We start from the raw sequence: 21430 nt of genomic DNA, 5'->3' as shown, positions 1-21430 counted from the left end.
TTCATCACCCGTGATGTACCAACATTTGTTCCCGGCATTTTAAAAAACGGGGTTTAAGGCGACCTATGGGGGGGTTTGCCCCCCCAAAATAGGTATTTTTAAATTTATTTATAGTCTTGTGATTACGTTAGTATGATTCTACATGCTGCGCTGTCTCCTAGCAACCATTGAAATAGGTTTAAAATACCATGATACTGTTTAAAATACGTTTTAGTCAGTGTCGTGGACTGCTTTATTCTACCAGGAGAGCGCCCGGGGGGTATTGCCCTATTTTTGTGTAAAGCGGTAATGTTGGCTGATTTTCAAGCAGATGGCAGATGACCTTGAGCAAAAGAGAGGGTGACTAGAACAGAGAGAGGGTGTGACAGAGCGGCAGAGCAGGCTTTTTGGACACATGAGCTGATGCCGTCTGGTCCAGTTGCAGAATCAGAGTCGAGGTTTGACAGAAACTTCTCCACCTCATCGGGAAAGGAGGACCCAGAGTCCAGGAGCAGCTGGGTGGGACTGGGGAAGGTGGGCACAGAAAGCGATGGGTTTGGGACACAATATTTCAAAGCAAACACAGAGTTGAGGCATTCAGCCTTTTCACGAGCAGTGCCGGCTGTGGAGTTATTTGAGGTAAGGGAGGTGATGGAGGGGGAACAAACACCAGACACAGTCTTAATGAGACGCTCACCAGGCTTTGAAGGAGGGAGATAGGTTTGAGTGTTCAATCTTGAGATTTGAGAGGTATTGTTTCCTGGCTCTCCTGAGGGTAGACACACACTTCTTCCGAGCTTTGTGGAAGGAACTGAGATTGCCTTCATTTGGATTTGACTTCCATGAGGCAAAGGCATGTTATGTTCAGGGCAACTGCCTCACCACAAGTGTACCATGGATGAGAGGAAGGGTACATCAACTGAAAACATGATCGGATAAATCTGTGCATGAGAGAGAGCAATTTACTTTGGAAGAATTCTCAGGATGAGTTGACTTCAGATACAGTGGAAATGGGAGAGCAGTCTTGGAGTCTGAAGGCTGCTTGAAGTCCCTGCCAGTCAGGCTGAGTGAAATGACAGACTGATTGGCACGAAGGCGGCTCTCTGAGAACGGCCAGAGATTCCAGTTTAACACGCATATGATCAGATAAACCGATTGGAGCAGAAGAAGAACGGCAGACATTTGCAGGGAAATTGGTCACAACCAAATCTAGAAGAGAAGATGTACCGTTGACTGAGATTCTGGTCAGGAAATTGACAGATGTTCGTCCCAATGAGTCACAGAAGTCCTTTGCTGAGGTGCTATATCTGGTGCGAGAGGTACCCACACCCAGCCAGCTGGCATGATGACAATTGAAATCATCAAATGAGGAAGAGTTGGGATGAGTGGATAGAAATTGGTCCATGTTGTCGGTGAGCAAGATGTAAATGGAGTCATCACTGTTTGGTCAACGGTGCAACATACATGTGAACAAAAGGTGGGAGCAGAGAGGAAGCCACAGCCATCGGTACTCCTGGGGGTGTGGTGGAGTGAGGGAGAGTAATGAATTGAGTTTTTGATAAAGAGAGCAGCAGCTCCACCAGGATGAGGCTCAGATATATCATACTGGGGATGTGAGTAACCAGGAAGAGAAACTAAGGAATCAGCAACGTCTTGATGGAGGAAGGTTTCTGTTAATTAGATTATGTGTGGTTTGTCAGTTGCAGTCTGTATGGAGAGATGTCAGGTTATTGTGAAGGCCCTGGATGTCTGAGGTCCATCCCATAAAGGAAGAGGGAGAGGAGGATGCATTTGTTTTTTTTGTTTTTTTTTGTATACAAGATCGAGGCTCGTGAAAGAGCAAACATTAATCACACAGAAAGCCAAACAGACACATAAAACAAATAACATCGGGAGCGGTAGACAAGATGGGGAGAGAGGGGGAAGGACACAAACACAACATTTGAGAGCAGGGACCGAGAGACATGGAGACATCGAGAGAACTGTGGGAGGGAGAGGGCTTTGGGGGGGAGGCATGGGAAGGGGGGGGGGGGGTGGGAGAGGTATAAAACATATGGACACTGCCAGGACTTCCAGGAAAGAAGTTGGAATTTCAAACGAGGTGGATCTGGGGTGAATTAGTGGGGGTAGAAAAGATCAAGGTTTTGGATGGGGGAAGATAAGAGATGGTGGTGAACAGCTGTTTTAAAGACCTGGAGGGAGGAGTGTGAGGGTGATGGTGAGGAGTGTTAAGCAAGAGTATGATTATGATAGATGCATAGAAATACCAAGAACAGCTGTTAGGCTGTTAGAAAATAACAGCTCTTTCCTCATATTCACCTTTTGATCTCAAATCCAAATTTCTTGAGTATATAGCAATAATAAAAATTTCACTTCACTGTTCCAATACTTTAAAGTCCCACATGAGATCAGGGCTGACTCTCTCGGCACATGTCGAGGTTTCAATCCAGTCTGGCACTCTGGAAACCACACCTTGGTCTCCAAACTCTTTGTCTATCAAATCCAAAGCAACCTTCACACATCGATTTTTGAATTATACTATCATAGCAACCGCGTACCTCTCAATGGAATCCTTTCATCTCCTGTCCCTGTCAAGGCTGGATTTCCCCAAGGCAGTGTGCTGGGCCCAGTCCTATTCTTCAGCAACAATCTCTCTGAATGTTGAGGAAAATCCTCTTCATCTCTTTGTTGAAGACATCACCCTCTGCTGTGACATCCCTCATCCTTCAGAGAGACAGGGAGCAGTCTCTTCCCTCTCTTCAGACCTTTACAGAATCACAAGCAGCTCAAACAATTGGAATTTGTCTTTCCATTCTGCCAAATCTCACACTCTTCTCTCCAGAAGGACATTCTGGCAAACCATCCCATCTCCTTTCTTAACAATCCTCGTGAAGAAGTTCAGTGACTCAAACATTTGTGTCTCACTATCAGCTATGACCTTTATTGGGGGAAACCACATTTTTGTGTTGGCCTGCAAAGAAAGATTGGGTACCCTCCATTGTGGAAAGTCCTTCCTTCGCATACTTCAACTGTTATCCACTAACAAAGCCGCCATCGGTAGTTTAATGGAGTGCAACTCAGGTGTCTGCAGGACGCAAGCGGTCCAGCGGCAACCCCATTCTGGTGAAAATCTCAAAACCAGAATCACTGCTCACCTCCACTCTTTAATTCCTCTTTTTTAACCACCTGCGGAAACAACTTCCACATTCTCTTCAATTTTATTCTTCCCTCCAAGACTTCAAAACAGCTGTTCACCATCATTTCAGATGATCCCCCCATCCACCCATGATCTTTTCCATCCCAAATTACTCCATTACAAAGCAATCCCTTTTCACACGTCATTGAAATTTTTTCCCCCACTCCCTCACCTCTTTTCGATTGTTTGTTCGTTTGTTGATTTTATGTTACATCCCCACTTTTTCCTTCCACTTCTTCTTGGGTTTCATTCAATTTATGTGCAGCTTCTTCACCCCCATGTGTCCTCCCCCCCTGCCCTTCATCTCAGTCTCACATCGACTCTGCTGTTGTTGTTTCCCATTTTCCAATTTTATTCCCTTCCATTCCGCTCCAACATTTTATGATAAATTGTATTCCCTTCCTCTCGGTCTTCCAAGAGCCTCGATCAGGTAAACAAAAAAAGAACTGGGCACCAAACAAACACAGATCCCATCTGAAGTGATGTCGATCACACAACTCACCATTCGGCTGGTCGCTTTGCTCCTCTTCCAGACGAAAGGAGTTCACATCCTCTATTTTTATCTGCCGAATCTCAGAAGATCCTTTCAGCTCCTCAACCTTCTGTCCGCAAACGAGCGCAGTCTGCTGCTCCAATTCTGGCTGCACACCACAGGAATCCTTCCAACAGCCATCTTGAGCGTACATCGTGGGTGAACCTACAGAGAGGCAAAAAGACATACCACTCTTCCTGATGTGTGCTCCACTCTCAGTACCTTGATCCCACACCGTACCTACATGTGAAGTACCTATGTACTTGAGACCTTATATGCTCTCCCTAAATCAGTTACAGTACCTTAAACTTTCACCACACACATCGCACATGTTATGACACCCAAAAAATAGATTGTACATGTTGCAGTACCTGGGGAATACTTTACAATGAGCCACGTTTCAATTTTTTCCATTGAGAGCTTTTGGAGATACACAGGTGGAAAGTTTTTGTTTTTTTTCCAACATGGCACCCGTACCACGTGACCTATGATGTCATACTTTTTAAAAATTCGAAAAGCAGAGGCACTCCTACGGTGAAAATGTAATGTCAATCAGACTAACAGTTGTGGAGAAAACGAATTTTCAAGGGAATAAACCCACAAAATGCCAGCAGAAGGGACATACATACATACCACACACCGGATAGACAAACGCTGGTTGCAGACAGCATTGCCCTGCAGACTATGCCAAAAAAAAACAAACAGTTCTTGCTCCATTCAGCCTCTGTACTGAAGACTCTGCCACATCTGACACCAAATAAAAGCCTCTTATTTAGCAATTTATGAAATGCCTTCCAGAAGTCTAAGTTGCTACACCTCCTGCACTTGCTTCGTCTTCCCAATCAGCAAATCCCTCAAATAATGCCAACAAATTTTTACACCATGATTTTCCCATTGCAAATTCATACAGGCATCTTAAATTAATTGACGTGATGGTTCATTTGCTCCAATACCTTCCCCATGGTGCGGAAAGGTCAACAACGTTTTAGGTAAGTCTTGCAAGAAACTTTGATGCAGGAGACAACTTAGTCCATCATGCCTCTGCTGGAATAACCACACATTGATTCAATATATTGTATCGACATCATTTCACTGAAAAAAAATGGGGAGAACAGCACAGAGACATGAGCAGAGTTTATATTGTAGTAAATATGTTTCCTACATTGTGATTATGGGCTGGCATGATCGCCTTGAGATGGGGTTGCCAATCTATGGCTTGTGGGCAACATGCTGCCTCCACTCTCAGATGTTGCCCAGGACCGGAAGTACGCAATCTACTAAATGTTCCGTCACAATCGCAAAATAATCTGATCATGGCAAAAATCTGATCAAAACTATAACAGCAATCTTCGACGTGATAAAAAAAAGGAAATATCATTCGCCATAATCCCTTGTGAGCGAAGCCATGCTCCCCTGCAGACACCAGTTTGAGTGGCAAGACATTCACGCATTCTGGCAAAATAACATGATTCAAGTTTAAACATCAATCAAGTTGAAAGTTGAATGAAATTGATTGAAGTTGAAATCATAAGATTTAACCACACGGAGATTTTTTTTGTCTTTGAAGAGATTTTTTTCAATTATGCAATGTCGGAACTTGAGACAGGGCTCCAAGTAATGAAAACTGCCACTGGGCCACTTGTGTGTTGCATGGGACCACTAAATGACTAAATCCACCACTGGTCACGTGGTGGTCTGAAAAACACGCATATCGTGGGCCAAGTCGATCGCAGATATCGAGTGAAGAAACTTTGTTAGTTGTAAAATCGAAGATTTTTCAAGTATATTGGTCGGTTGCGTTTGTGGTTCTGTCTGTCTGTCCGTCCGTTTGTCACCGGCCGACAGGTTACAATTCTAAACCGATCGTCACGAAACTTCACCAAGTTGTATAGGTCGTCCCAATCGAGTAGCCTATTGTTTTTGGGGTCAAAAGGTCAAATAGGCCAAAGGTCACCAACTTTGCTAAATTTCTAAAATCCTCAATTTTCATCGGATTGACTTGAAATTTGAAGAGGACTTGCATATCCGGTCACTAAATTCAACCACCAAGTATTTTTGAGGTCAACATAGGCCAAAAAGTCAACATAGGCCAAATTTCTAAAATCCTCAATTTTCATCGGATTGACTTGAAATTTGAAGAGGACTTGCATATCTGGTCACTGAATTCAACCACCAAGTATTTTTGAGGTCAACATAGGCCAAAAGGTCAACATAGGCCAAATTTCTAAAATCCTCAATTTTCATCGGATTGACTTGAAATTTGAAGATGACTTGCATATCTGGTCACTGAATTCAACCACAAATTATATTTTCGGTGAATAGGCCAAAAGGTCAACATAGGCCGTATTTCTAAAATCAGCAATTTTCATTTGATCGACTTGAAATTCTAAGAGTATGTACATATATGGTCACTGAATTCAACCACCAACTATTTTTGAGGTCAACATAGGCCAAAAGGTCAACACAGGCCAAGTTTTTAAAATGCTCAATTTTCCTCCGATTGACTTGAAAATTGAACAGCATTTGCACATTGAGTCACTAAATAGGGAAACTAACTATTTTTGAGGTCAAAAGGTCAAAGGTCAACTCGGGGTCAACCTTGCATAATCATCATTTTTCATCTGAAAAATCGTCACTTTTCTTCCTGTTGACCCGAGCTTTGATCAAGATTGTAAATTTTAATCTTGATGAAATGGACAATTTGCTGTATCAATGGAATTTTTTTTTCTTGGGCGGATTTTGCAAGTATCGTGCTCCGCATGACGTCTTCTTGTTTCTTTATTGCTACTCATGAAGATATTTGAAACCCCAAATCTCCACAACTCTTCCTCATCACAATGATGTTTAAAACTCGAAATCTCCACAACTCTTCCTCTAATCACAATGATGTTTAAAACCCAAAATCTCCACAACTCTTCCTCATCACAATGATGTTTAAAACTCGAAATCTCCACAACTCTTCCTCTAATCACAATGATGTTTAAAACTCGAAATCTCCACAACTCTTCCTCTAATCACAATGATGTTTAAAACTCGAAATCTCCACAACTCTTCCTCTAATCACAATGATGTTTAAAACTCGAAATCTCCACAACTCTTCCTCATCAGAATGATGTTTAAAACTCGAAATCTCCACAACTCTTCCTCATCACAATGATGTTTAAAACCCAAAATCTCCACAACTCTTCCTCATCACAATGATGTTTAAAACTCGAAATCTCCACAACTCTTCCTCTAATCACAATGATGTTTAAAACTCGAAATCTCCACAACTCTTCCTCTAATCACAATGATGTTTAAAACTCGAAATATCCACAACTCTTCCTCATCACAATGATGTTTAAAACCCAAAATCTCCACAACTCTTCCTCATCACAATGATGTATAAACTCGAAATCTCCACAACTCTTCCTCATCACAATGATGTTTAAAACCCAAAATCTCCACAACTCTTCATCACAATGATGTTTAAAATTCAAAATCTCCACAACTCTTCCTCTAATCACAATGATGTTCAAAACTCGAAATCTCCACAACTTTTCCTCATCACAATGATGTTTAAAACTCGAAATCTCCACAACTCTTCATCACAATGATGTTTAAAACCCAAAATCTCCACAACTCTTCCTCATCACAATGATGTTTAAAACTCGAAATCTCCACAACTCTTCCTCATCACAATGATGTTTAAAACCCAAAATCTCCACAACTCTTCCTCATCACAATGATGTTTAAAACTCGAAATCTCCACAACTCTTCCTCTAATCACAATGATGTTCAAAACTCGAAATCTCCACAACTCTTCCTCATCACAATGATGTTTAAAACTCGAAATCTCCACAACTCTTCCTCTAATCACAATGATGTTTAAAACTCGAAATCTCCACAACTCAAAGTTGTTTAAAACTCGAAATCTCCATAACTCTTCCTCTAATCACAATGATGTTTAAAACTCGAAATCTCCACAACTCTTCCTCTAACCACAATGATGTTTAAAACTCGAAATCTCCACAACTCTTCCTCTAATCACAATGATGTTTAAAACCTAAAATCTCCACAACTCTTCCTCGACTCACCAAAATGTTTAAAAATCGAAATTTCCACAACTCTTCCTCTTCTCACAATGATGTTTAAAACCTAAAATCTCCACAACTCTTCCTCGACTCACCAAAATGTTTAAAACTCGAAATTTCCACAACTTCCTCCACTCACAAAGATGATTAAAACCCCAAATCTCCACAACTCTTCCTCTGCTCACGAAGATGATTAGAACCCCAAATCTCAACTCTTCCTCTGCTCATGAAGATGTTTAAAACCCGAAATCTCCACAACTCTTCCTCTGCTCACGAAGACGATTAAAACCCCAAATCTCCACAACTCTTCCTCTACTCACGAAGATGATTAGAACCCGAAATCTCCACAACTCTTCCTCTGCTCACGAAGATGATTAAAACCCCAAATCTCCACAACTCTTCCTCTACTCACGAAGATGATTAGAACCCCAAATCTCCACAACTCTTCCTCTGCTCACGAAGATGATTAGAACCCGAAATCTTCACAACTCTTCCTCTACTCATGAAGAATTTTAAAACCCGAAATCTCCACAACTCTTCCCCCACTCATAAATATGTTTAAAACCTGAAATCTCCACAACTCTTCCTCGACTCACGAAGATGTTTAAAACCCGAAATCTCCACAATTCTTCCTCCACTCACGAAGATGTTTAAAACCCGAAATCTCCACAACTCTTCCTCGACTCGCGAAGACGATTAAAGCCCGAAATCTCCACAACTCTTCCTCTGCTCACAAAGATGATTAAAACCCCAAATCTCCACAACTCTTCCTCTACTCACGAAGATGATTAGAACCCCAAATCTCCACAACTCATCCTCTGCTCACGAAGGTGATTAAAACCCCAAATCTCCACAACTTTTCCTCTGCTCACCAAGATAAGAACCCCAAATCTCCACAACTCTTCCTCCACTGACGGACATTTAAAACCCGAAATCTCCACAACTCTTCCTCTACTCACGAAGATGATTAGAACCCCAAATCTCCACAACTCTTCCTCTGCTCACGAAGATGATTAGAACCCGAAATCTTCACAACTCTTCCTCTACTCATGAAGAAGTTTAAAACCCGAAATCTCCACAACTCTTCCCTCACTCACAAATATGTTTAAAACCTGAAATCTCCACAACTCTTCCTCGACTCACGAAGATGTTTAAAACCCGACATCTCCACAATTCTTCCTCCACTCACGAAGATGTTTAAAACCCGAAATCTCCACAACTCTTCCTCGACTCACGAAGATGTTTAAAACCCGAAATCTCCACAATTCTTCCTCCACTCACGAAGATGTTTAAAACCCGAAATCTCCACAACTCTTCCTCGACTCACGAAGATGTTTAAAACCTGAAATCTCCACAACTCTTCTCCTACTTCCAAAGATGTTTAAAACCCGAAATCTCCACAACTCGTCCCCCACTCACAAATATGTTTAAAACCTGAAATCACCACAACTCTTCCTCTACTTCCGAAGATGTTTAAAACCCGAAATCTCCACAAATCTTCTACTCACAAAGATGTTTAAAACCTGAAATCTCCACAACTCTTCCTCGACTCACGAAGATGTTTAAAACCTGAAATCTCCACAACTCTTCTCCTACTTCCAAAGATGTTTAAAACCCGAAATCTCCACAACTCGTCCCCCACTCACAAATATGTTTAAAACCTGAAATCACCACAACTCTTCCTCTGCTCACGAAGATGTTTAAAACCCGAAATCTCCACAACTCTTCCTCGACTCACGAAGATGATAAAACCAGGAAATCTATAAAACTCTTCCTCCACTCACAAAGATGTATAAAACCAGAAATCTCCACAACTGTTGATCCACTCACGAAGATGTTTAAAACCCAAAATCTCCACAACTCTTCCTCGGCTCACGAAGATGATAAAACCAGGAAATCTATAAAACTCTTCCTCCACTCACAAAGATGTATAAAACCAGAAATCTCCACAACTCTTCCTCTGCTCACAAAGATGTATAAAACCAGAAATCTCCACAACTCTTCCTCTGCTCACGAAGATGATAAAACCAGGAAATCTATAAAACTCTTCCTCCACTCACAAAGATGTATAAAACCAGAAATCTCCACAACTGTTGCTCCACTCACGAAGATGTTTAAAACCCGAAATCTCCACAACTCTTCCTCTGCTCACGAAGATGATAAAACCAGGAAATCTATAAAACTCTTCCTCCACTCACAAAGATGTATAAAACCAGAAATCTCCACAACTCTTCCTCTGCTCACGAAGATGTTTAAAACCCGAAATCTCCACAACTCCCTTTGTGTAAAATTTCTCTTTCGTCGCACACGCCGCGCAAACCGGATCCACACTTCTTTTATGCACGACTCTGCCGCTTCTCTCTTTTGTTATGTGTTTCATCTCTCGAATGCCTCTCGATCGTTATCACACCCCCACAAACCTGTATTACCAGATCATCGTGACTGTAATCTTGCTAAAATATATTCTACAGAAAAATGTCCATCTTTTTTTTTTTTTTAACGGGGAAAAAGGAGGTTCGACATGCAAAGGTAGAATATACATCCCCGTTGTTATTAATTTTGAGAGGTCAACGTCACTGAAAGGTTGTTGTTGTTTATTGGTAGGTGCACAGTTGTTTGATGACCAGTTACATGTCTCTTGGCTATCCCTCATTCCAGGGGTGTGTTCAGTTACAAAGCAGCTCGATAGCGCTTTGTTTAAGCCAGTTGGCGAGTATTCCACAAGAAACCTGCAAACTCAACGCACCCGTGTTGGAGAAGGTTGAAATCCCACAAACCAAGCAAGAAACGTGGGGGGAGGAAGAGTTTTACAGAAATTAACTTTAATCGGGTGGGTGAAGAAGAGATAGAAAGGAAGAATGTGAGAGAAAAAGTGTGGGAAAGAAGGGAATGAGATTGGGATTGGTCTGGAGTTGGATTGAGAGAGTTGTGGAGTCCTGCAAACACATGACTGGATGGCAGAGATCCAGACATTATAGAGACGAGCGTGATTCGGCGCATTCTGCGCGTCTCACAAAACGTCGTTTCAGAGAGAAAGCCAACCTTGACCATTTCCGTGTCTTTTCGGTATTTTGGATCTTCATGGTGTTTTGGATCTTCATGGCCATTTGGATCTTCAGGGTTTTTTGATCCTATCGGCATTTAAGGGTATTTGGGTCTTCGGGGTATTTTGGATCTTCGGTGTCTTTGGGGTCTTTTGGGTCTTTGGTGTCTTCAGGGGCTTTTTGTCTTAAAGGTCTTTTGTTTCCTCTGAGTCTTCAAGAGTCTTTGGGGTATTTTGGTTATTTGGGTTATTTAAGGGTATTTTGGGTCGAAAGGGTCTTTGGTCTTCAGGGTGTTTTGGGTCTTCATGGTGTTTTGGGTCTTCGGGGTCTGTTGGGTCTTCGGGGTCTTTTGGGTCTTCAGGGTGTTTTTGGTCTTCGGGGTCTTTTGGGTATTTTGGGTCTTCGGGCTCTTTTGGGACTTCGGGGTCTTTTGGGTATTTTGGGTCTTCGGGTTTTTTGGGGTCTTTTGGGTCTTCGGGTTCTTTTGGGTATTTGGGTCTTCAGAGTCTTTTGGGTCTTCAGGGTCTTTGGGGTGTTTTGGGTCTTCGGGGTCTTTTGGGTCTTCGGGGTATTTTGGGTCTTTTGGCCCATTTGAGTGTTCAAGGTATTTTTGAGCCTCAGGGCCTTCAAGGGTATTTTGTGTCTTTGGGGTGTATTGGATCTTCGGGGTCTTTAAGGGTATTTTGGGTCTTCAAGGGTCTTGGTGGTCTTAAGGGTCTTGGAGGAATTAAAGGGTCGTCTGTAGCGGCTGCCGCTGGGTTTTCACAATCGCCTTGCACCTATCAAGGACGCGGAGCGATCACCATGCCGGGCTCGTCCAGGACGCCCGGGCAGGCCCGCGCTCAACTTGCCAGGCCTCGGTCGGGACGCCCGGGCATGCCCGGGCAGGCTCGCCCTCAACTTGCCAGGCCGCAGCCAGGACGCTGGGCCACGCCCCCTGGCGCCGGGCCTGGGCAAACCCCCCGGGATAATAGATATATATTGCTGCCCGATAAAAGGGTTTTCAGAGTGCCTGAGTGTTTGATTTGATTAAAGCAACTCGGATGAATTCCAGCTTTTTGTCGCGTCCATTCTTCCGATCGACGTGGGAGCCCCAGCTCCTTCATTGGTGACCTACCGACATGGACACGGCAGTCGCCCTTAAACTGCCTACCTTCTGGGAGGCTCACGCGGCGGTTTGGTTCGCACAGGCGGAGTCCCTGTTCGCCCTGCGAGGCATCACGGCCGACGACACCCGCTTCCACCATGTGGTAGCTGCGCTCGGTTCGGCTACCGCGGCCCGCGCCCTGAGCCTCCTCGAGAGCCCGCCAGCCGCTGACAAATACGGCGCGATTAAGAAGCTTCTCCTCGATGCTTTCGCCCTCCCATCGGCGGAACGCGCACGGCGCCTGCTCGAACTGCCTGAGCTCGGCGACACGCGCCCTTCCGAGCGAATGGACTACATGCTTTCACTGCTCGGCGAGCACTCTCCGGCATTCCTGTTCCGGGAGCTGTTCCTCCGTCAGCTGCCTAACCCGGTACGCCTCGCCCTGGCAAGCACGACGATCACAGATCCCCGGGCCCTTGCCAGAGAAGCCGACAAGATCTCCGCCGCAGGACAGCGCATCGCAGCGGCGACATGGGACCCACCGCCGTCCGACGCAACACCCATGGCGCCCGAGCACCCGGCACGGTCGACGGCCGAACTGCCGATGCAATTGGCGGCCGCTACACCGAGCCGACCACCTCCAGCACGACGACCGGGGCCTCCACCTGACCAAGCGTGGTGTTACTATCATGCCAGGTTCGGACAGAAGGCCCGGACATGCCGACCCCCGTGCACCTTCGGCAGGCCGGGAAACGGCCGGGCCGGCGTTCATTACCAGCCATGAGCGCCGGCCACACGGGCAACTTACTGTTCATCACGGATAAAGCGTCCGGACGGCGCTTCCTGTGTGACACCGGCGCCCAACTGAGCGTCATACCCGCCTCTGACCAGGACAGGCAATCCGCGGTTTGCGGCCCCTCCTTGGTTGCGGCCAACGGATCGACCATCCGCACCTTCGGCCCGCGCAACGTCACCCTCTGCTTCGGCGGCCAACGCTTTGCTTGGACGTTTGTAACCGCAAACGTGCCCATGGCTCTGCTAGGCGCCGACTTCCTCTGCGCACACAGACTGCTGGTGGACGTCCAACGGCGTTGTTTAATCAACGCCGAAACCTTCAGCTCCCTGGTATGCACATTGAGCAGCTCCGCGCCGACCGAGCTGGCATGCACCGTCCCGGCGGCGAACGAGTTTGCTCGCCTGCTCACGGAGTTCCCGGCCCTCACGCGGCCGACGTTTTCGGCCGTCGCAGTACGGCATGGGATCGAGCACCACATACCAACCACGGGCCCGCCGGTCTACGCCAGGGCCCGCCGCCTCGACCCAGCCAAGCTCGCCGTAGCGAAGGCCGAATTCGACGCGTTGGAGCACCTCGGCATCGTGCGGCGCTCCGATAGCGCGTGGGCCTCGCCACTGCACATCGTGCCAAAGCCGGGGGGTGGATGGCGCCCGTGTGGCGACTACCGCCGTCTCAATGACGCTACCACCCCCGACAGGTACCCGATCCCGCATATCCAAGACTTCTCCGCCCGTCTGGCGGGACGGGTCATTTTTTCGAAAATTGATCTCATACGGGGATATCACCAGGTACCTGTCAGGGCGGCCGACGTCCCTAAAACGGCAGTCATCACGCCGTTCGGCTTATTCGAATTCTTGCGGATGCCGTTTGGTCTCAAGAACGCGGCTCAGGCGTTCCAGCGCTTGATGGACGGCGTGCTGCGTGACCTGCCGTTCCTTTTCGTTTACCTGGACGACATCCTCGTCGCCAGCACGTCCCGGGCCGAGCACCTCCTCCACCTCCGAACACTGTTCGGGCGCCTCAGCGAGCACGGCCTCATCGTCAACCCGGCCAAATGCCACTTCGGCACGACGGCCGTTGATTTTTTGGGCCACCACATCACCAAGAACGGGGCCGTGCCGCTGCCAACCAAGGTCGAGGCCATCACCACGTTCCCGCGTCCCTGCACCATAAAGGCCTTGCAGGAATTCCTGGGAATGGTGAATTTTTATCACCGCTTCGTGCCCCGCGCTGCTCAACTCATGCGGCCCCTCTACGAAGCCCTCCGGGGCAAGCCGGCCAAGCACGACATCGCCTGGTCCGCAGCAATGGATGCGGCCTTCCAACGCTCAAAGCGGGCCCTCGCCGACGCAACACTGCTCGCTCACCTGGTGCTCAACGCTCCCATCGCCCTCACCATGGATGCCTCCGACTACGCGGTGGGCGCCGTACATGAGCAATGGGTGAACGGGGTTTGGCAGCCACTCGCTTTTTTCAGCCGGCAGCTCCGGCCGAACGAGCTCAAATACAGCACGTTTGACCGGGAGCTCCTCGGTCTACACCTGGCCGTCCGCCATTTCCGCCACCTCCTGGAGGGCCGACCTTTCACGGCGTTCGTCGACCACAAGCCGTTGGTTTACGCCATGGCCAAGGTCACGGAGCCATGGTCGCCCGCCAACAGCGCCACCTCTCCGCCGTGTCGGAGTTTACCACGGACATCCGGCACGTCGCCGGCAAAAACAACGCCGTGGCCGACTGTCTTTCCCGGGCCAGCGCGAACGCGGTCCACCTGGGCGTGGATTTTGCGCTTATGGCGGCGGACCAAACCACCGACTCCACGGTGCAAGCCCTCCGGGCGGCGGACACGGGCCTCCGCCTGGCCGACATCCCCTGCGCGGACACTGTCCTGCTCTGCGACGTCTCCCAAGGCCAGCCTCGCCCCATTGTGCCCGTCACCTGGCAACGCCGCATCTTCGCCTCCCTCCACGGCCTTTCACACCCGGGCCGGAAAGCTTCCCAGAAGCTGGTGTCGGCGCGTTTCGTCTGGCACGGCCTTCGTCGGGACGTCCGCGATTGGACCAGCACCTGCACGGCCTGCCAACGGGCCAAGGTCCACCGACACACCCAGGCCCCGCTGGCACCTTTCACCGTGCCCGAACGACGTTTCGACCACGTCAACGTGGATCTGGTGGGCCCCCTCCCCCCGTCACGGGGGTTCACACACCTGCTCACCATGGTGGACAGGACCACCAGGTGGCCGGAGGCCGTTCCCCTCGTCTCCACCACCACCGCCGACGTGGCGCAGGCTTTCATCGCCACCTGGGTCGCCCGCTTCGGCGCACCGGCGGACATCTCGTCAGACCGCGGACCACAGTTCACCTCCGAGCTGTGGGGCGCGGTCGCCCGCAACCTGGGGGTCAAGCTCCACCGTACTACGGCCTACCACCCCCAAGCAAACGGGTTGTGCGAGCGATTCCACCGCTCCATGAAGGCCGCGCTCATGGCCGGCCTTCAAGACGGCGGTTGGGCCGACCGGCTGCCGTGGGTCCTTTTGGGCCTTCGCACGGCCCCCAAGGAGGACCTCCAGGCATCCACCGCCGAGCTTGTCTATGGCCAGGCGCTACGCGTCCCGGGCGAATTCGTGCCCGACGCTACCAGTCCCTGGTCCGCAGCTCACCAGCGCTCGGACCTCCAGGAGGCCGCCCGACGGTTTGCCCCCGTGCCAACATCCCACCACGGTGACCCCCAGTCCTACGTCCCCCCAGCACTCCGCACAGCGGAGTATGTTTTTGTGCGTCATGACGCACATCGGTGGCCACTCCAGCCGCCGTACGACGGGCCCTTCCGGGTGCTGCGACGGGACGACAAGTCGTTCGTCATCGACATCGGCGGCAGGTCGGACCGGATTGCGGTGGACCGTCTCAAGCCGGCGCACGTGGACGTCGACCACCCACCACGGGTGGCCCTTCCGCCACGGCGAGGCCGCCCCCCGTCCACGGTGCCCCCCACTCGACCGCCCACCACCTCACCGGACCCCCTCCCACGACCCGCCAGGGGTCGCTTCGGCCGGGTCATCAGGACCCCCCTCAAATTGACCCTGCCGGTGCAAGTCGATTCTGGGGGGACGTGTGTAGCGGCTGCCGCTGGGTTTTCACAATCGCCTTGCACCTATCAAGGACGCGGAGCGATCACCATGCCGGGCTCGTCCAGGACGCCCGGGCAGGCCCGCGCTCAACTTGCCAGGCCTCGGTCGGGACGCCCGGGCATGCCCGGGCAGGCTCGCCCTCAACTTGCCAGGCCGCAGCCAGGACGCTGGGCCACGCCCCCTGGCGCCGGGCCTGGGCAAACCCCCCGGGATAATAGATATATATTGCTGCCCGATAAAAGGGTTTTCAGAGTGCCTGAGTGTTTGATTTGATTAAAGCAACTCGGATGAATTCCAGCTTTTTGTCGCGTCCATTCTTCCGATCGACGTGGGAGCCCCAGCTCCTTCACGTCAAAGGTTTGAGGGGTCTCACCAGTCCGAAACGTAATTAAGAGGGTGTTGATGTTAATTTTATTTGAAGAAGAAGAGGAATAAGGAGACGTTTTGGTCGCGTGCATAACCATAAAACTTTGCTCTATTATAATAAGATACAAAATATAAACACAAAAAGACACGAGTCCCAATCATTAAAACATCGCAAGTAATAAATTGATAACAGTTGGACGAGACAAACATAAAATGGCTGCCTCAGCTTTGAAAGTTTTTCTCTTGGAGCAAAAAGGAAATCACAACACAAAGAAAACCAGAACGACAGTTCAGGATGAACACGTCACATTTCCAGGATTGAATCCTTTTGATGAGGGAAGATGGCAATGCAGGAGTTTCTTGGATTGAAAGATGTTCTGATCTTAGATTTTCTGAAGCACTCAAACCTCTTTATTTCTCTCTTTCATTATATTATCTATCTGTCGACGGAGAAGTGAATTCTTGCAGAAATTTTTTTTCTGGAGGGATCACTCGGCTGCACCTGGATAGGTTTCAGCGTAAAGGAGTAGCGTCTGAAACCCGAATCCTGTCCAGGTTCCTTCTGATGACTCCATCTTTGGTCTTTACCTTTTTTTTTGGTTCCTTCTGATGACTCCAATGTAGTATTTGGTTTTCTGTTTCATTTTAATGGGAATGGAGACGAAAGGACACTCCTCACCACTCACCAGGTACCATTCATTCTCTAGCTCCACACAGGGCGTCAGGGATTACAATCCTGGGTGGGTCAACACTCCATCACAGGTTACGAAACCAAGTGAGCAGGTGTTTGTAAGTTTTCCAGGATGTCCGTAATAACTCACTCATACTTTGCGAAAGACACCATGATATGTGTAACATCCACCAACTAATGCTGACAGACAGGACCCCCAGCTTAACCTCCATCCGAGAGGTGGTGCACATATTGATGTATTTCCTGCATGTGAAAAACCAGGATGGCAGTTTGTAGCTATGCTGAGAGTCAAACAAAGGTGAGATAGCTCAGAGCCCAGTGTGCACATCTCTCGGGTATCCGAGCAGCCCAAAAGGATGGTGATTGGAGGAAAATGATGATTGCACACCTGGAGAACATCGGTGAGCCAGAAAATAATGTGGCCTCGTGTTCAGATTATTGGGTAAAATGCCAGAGGAATAGAAAAGGCCCCTTTATATAAGGGTATGTGCCATGTGGGAAAGTAGAGAAAAGAAGGGACATTCCACAGCTTATACAAAACGAGCAGAAGGACCCGGCGTTGCCGGGCGGGAGAGGGGAGGGGAACGGGGGGAGGGGGAAGGGGAGGGGATGGGAGGGAAAGGGGAGGGGAGGGGAAAGGGGGGGGAGGGGAGGAGAGGGGGAGGCTCCGAAGACCCCTCCCCCTCCTCCCCCCCCTTCCCTTCCCCCCCTCCCCTTCCCCTTCCCACCCCCCTTCCCTCCCCTCCCCGGCCTTCCTCCTCCCCTTCTCCTCCCCTCCCCCCGCCCCCCCCTTTCCCCATCTCCCCTTTTCTCCCCTCCCCCGCCTGGCAATGCCAAGTACTTCTGCTAGTTCTATATATTTTCAGTTCAATGGTCTGGCGGCGAGGATGGAACATCACGTGATCGCTCTGAGCGAATCAGCGAGCTGCTCTGGCACATGCTGAGATTCAGTGTATAATGTTCCTCGCTGAAATGCGCTGCGGTAAATATGAATAAAAAATATGGATCTCGTCAAATATTTTTAGGTAGGTGTTACGGACTCGTCACTTCCGTTGTTGTGGTTCTCATCCACTGTCAACATTTTTGGTTGCATGTACTATTATTGTTATCGTTTAAGTGAATTGGAGATAGCTGTTTTCAAAAGGTAAAAAAAGTTAGTGTTTTAAAAAGAAACCGGAAACCGGATGAAGAGGAAGAGAGGAGGAAAAGGAGGCGGAGCGAGTGAGGTCAGAGAAGGAGCCGAGCTGCTTGAGGTTTTGAGCAAATGCTGGCGAACGGGGGTCACAAGTGAACTTTGGGTTTCCTGGGAAAGGGATTCCTTCGACAGAGTTGTTATCGCTGTGACAGATAAACCTGCGTGACAGGTTTTGCGGTTGATTCCGAAGACAATCATTGGAGTGCCGTTACATCTCGAGAACGGACCGTTGGGCATTTTGCCTCGCGCCTGATTTCGCATCGCTCCAGGTTTTTCACCTCGCTTCAACCATTTCACCGCATCCAGACGTTAACCTGGTGTGTGTGTGTAACGTGGATTTTGAGTGTGAATTTGCGGTTCGCCGATTAGGAGCCGTTGAACGTCCATACCCGAAGGTGTGATTTCCCAGCCGCCTCTTGAGGACACTTTTGCCTATCTTTGGCAGTGTGACGGTCAACCGAGTGGGATTCTGGTCTCGATACAACATCGTTCTGACGATCACTGGAGCGTGGATCGACTTTGGTGTGAAGCTGGGACCGAGACATTGGGAATGTTATTTTCGCTCACTTGGAGCACAGTGAGTTATATTGTATGAAACTGATGGCACCATCATAGGAATGATATATTGGTTGTACAACTGATTAATATTATTATTGTACTGTTATTCTTGTGTGACCTTAATACAATACTTGTTTGTTGGTAACAATTGGTGTGGTTTCACCATTGATCTTTGACACACAGAATAACACATCTTTCTGCCGTGACTCCTCTCGGGGCTCGGAGGTACACCGTGACCGGGGTTTGGGGAGGAGCACGTAACAGAAGGCCATGTCCTTCCCAGGCTCAATGGCCATGTCTATGCCAAATATCAAGTACGTGAGCCTCTCCGTTTAGGAGTCTATAGGTAACACACACACAAACTGTGTTTTATTTATATCGATGTCTAACAATAGAAAAGAAGGGACATTCAAAAAATGTCATGTGCATGCTGTACAACCTTGTGTTCTTAGGAGGAACTAAGTAACGCTCTCGAAAAGTTCACAAAAGGGCGCCAAGTTGGTTCATACACCTGCATGAAGAAGTGAATCTTACTATAATTCAGCAAATGTCTGTCTGTCCATCCGTTCCCAGGTACCGCAAAAACGGCTGAACCGATCGCAACAAAATATTGGGTGGGTAATCCTGGGACCCCCTTCGAGTAAAATAAGCTATATTGTTTTTCCAATGTTTTTCCAATTTTTCCAAATTTCCAGTTTTTCCAAACCCGATGGACTAATATTTACCGATATGAACAGTGATGTGGCTTTTATTCAAATTCTCCAAAAAAAAATTATTACCTTCGCAAAAGCGGAAGGTTATGTTTTGATCGCTGTGTATTTATTTGTATGTCTGTGTGTGTGTGTGTGTGTATGTTATTCGCATAACTCAAAAAGTATTCAACCGAATTGCATGAAATTTGGTGGGATGATTGGTTATTATACGGGACACATTTGATTAGATTTTGGGAGCAATCGGGTCAAAGGTCAAGGTCAAGGTCACGAAAAGGTCAAAATCGTATTTTTACCATAGCGCGGTCAATTTTTATCCAATTGGCATGCAACTAATGCCAAAATGTTCAGAATTCAATGCCCGATCTTGTGATATACGACATGACCCAGTGAAGACATTACCCTTGTTAGCGGTTGGGGGTCAAAGGTCAGGGGGGTCACGACCTTGCAAAATGTGCGTTTTTTGTCATAACTCGGTCAATTCTTATCCGATTTGCATGAAATCAGCACCAAACTGTTCACTGTTCTGTTCCCTACACTCCCATGCCAAGTACAGAACAGTAGCTGCGGCGAAGGTATGCGCTCTACCGAGTGCCCGTTCTAGTTATAGATTTTGATGATTTGAGTGTGATGTGATTCAACGGATGTTTATATAAATCGTTTAAAATAAAAAAAAGCCTTCAATTTCTGATATTTTGCCTTTTCATTTGGGCCTCCCAATTGAAGCCCCGCCCCTTAGGGCGGGTACCGTTGCTGGTGTATTTAATTTTAATTGCCAGGCGTGAGGCGCCCCTTTACACGAACTTTATCTGTGAACGCCTCTTTATGGCTGCGTCGGGAAACGAGCTTTGTTGGGAAAAGCAATATCAATATATTCTTCACCCCTCCACCCCCTCACTAACACGACGATTAAATTTATTTTCTTTCTATAAAACTCTTCCTCCCCCCACGTTTCTTGCTTGGTTTGTGGGATTTCAACCTTCTCAAACATGGGTGTGTTGAGCTCGCAAGTTTCTTGTGGAATACTCGCCAACTGGCTTAACCAAAGCGCTATCGAGCTGCTTTGTAACTGAACACATCCCTGGAATGAGGGATAGCCGAGAGAAATGCATCTGGTCATCAAACAACTGGGCACATACAAATAAACAACAACAACCTTTCAGTGACGCTGACCTCTCAAAATAACGGATATATATTCTAGCTTGGCTTGTCGAACCTCGTTTTTCCTCGTTTTTTTTTCTTGAAGATGGATATTCTTTTGTGGAATATATTTTAGCAAGATTATAGTCTGGAAACAATGATCTGGTAAAACACGTTGGTGGGGGTGAGATCACGATCGAGAGGGATTCGAGAGATCAAACATATAATAGGATAGACACAGAGAGGAAGAAGAGTCGTGCAGAAATCAAGCGCGGAACCGGTTTGCAGGACACGTGCAACGAAAGAGAAATTTTACACAAAGAGAGTTGTGGAGATTTCTGGTTCTAAACATCTTCGTGAGTAAAGGAAGAGTTGTGGACATTTTAGTTTTTCAACATATTTGTGAGTCGAGGAAGAGTTGTGGAGATTTCGGGTGAAACATATTTGCGAGTGGAGGAAGAGTTGTGGAGATTTCGGGTTTTATATTTTTCGTGAATAGAGGAAGTGTTGTGGAGATTTCGGGTTTTAAACCTTTTCGTGAATAGAGGAAGAGTTTTGGAGATTTCAGGTTTCCAATATCTTCGTGAATGGAGAAGAGTTGTGGAGATTTCAGGTTTCAAATATCTTCGTGAATCGAGGAAGAGTTGTGGAGATTTCAGGTTTCAAATATCTTCGTGAATGGAGGAAGAGTTGTGGAGATTTCAGGTTTCAAATATCTTCGTGAATAGAGGAAGAGTTTTGGAGATTTCGAGTTTCAAACATCTTCGTGAGTAGAGGAAGAGTTGCGGAGATTTTGGGTTTAAACATAGTTGTGAATAGAGGAAGAGTTGTGGAGATTTCGGGTTTCCAATATCTTCGTGAATAGAGGAAGAGTTGTGGAGATTTCAGGTTTCCTAATATCTTCGTGAATATAGGAAGAGTTGTGGAGATTTGGGGTTT

The 21430-nt window shown here is 47.6% G+C and overlaps 1 protein-coding gene across 8 annotated transcripts in view; it reads right to left on the bottom strand.

Annotated features, from left to right (window-relative positions):
* LOC137427351 (uncharacterized) overlaps positions 1 to 21430 on the bottom strand; it is a 137251-nt gene that overhangs the window by 69126 nt on the left and 46695 nt on the right. For 4 of the 8 annotated variants that reach the window (XM_078777136.1, XM_078777132.1, XM_078777133.1 and 1 more), the window contains one exon: positions 3678 to 3872. The exons of 3 other annotated variants lie outside the window; for them this stretch is intronic. In XM_078777136.1, coding sequence (XP_078633262.1) covers positions 3678 to 3861 — 184 coding nt within the window. In that variant the 5' untranslated portion in view covers positions 3862 to 3872. Of the gene's footprint in view, positions 1 to 3677; positions 3875 to 21430 lie in introns of all 8 variants that reach the window. One more of the 8 variants, XM_078777135.1, reaches the window with a different exon arrangement.

The sequence above is a fragment of the Myxine glutinosa genome, chromosome 5 (genome assembly GCF_964187855.1).
Source record: "Myxine glutinosa chromosome 5, kmMyxGlut1.1, whole genome shotgun sequence".
In the NCBI taxonomy this organism is placed as follows: domain Eukaryota; kingdom Metazoa; phylum Chordata; class Myxini; order Myxiniformes; family Myxinidae; genus Myxine; species Myxine glutinosa.
The sequence above is the reverse complement of the archived record's forward strand: the minus strand, read 5'-3'. Positions and strand labels throughout refer to the sequence as shown.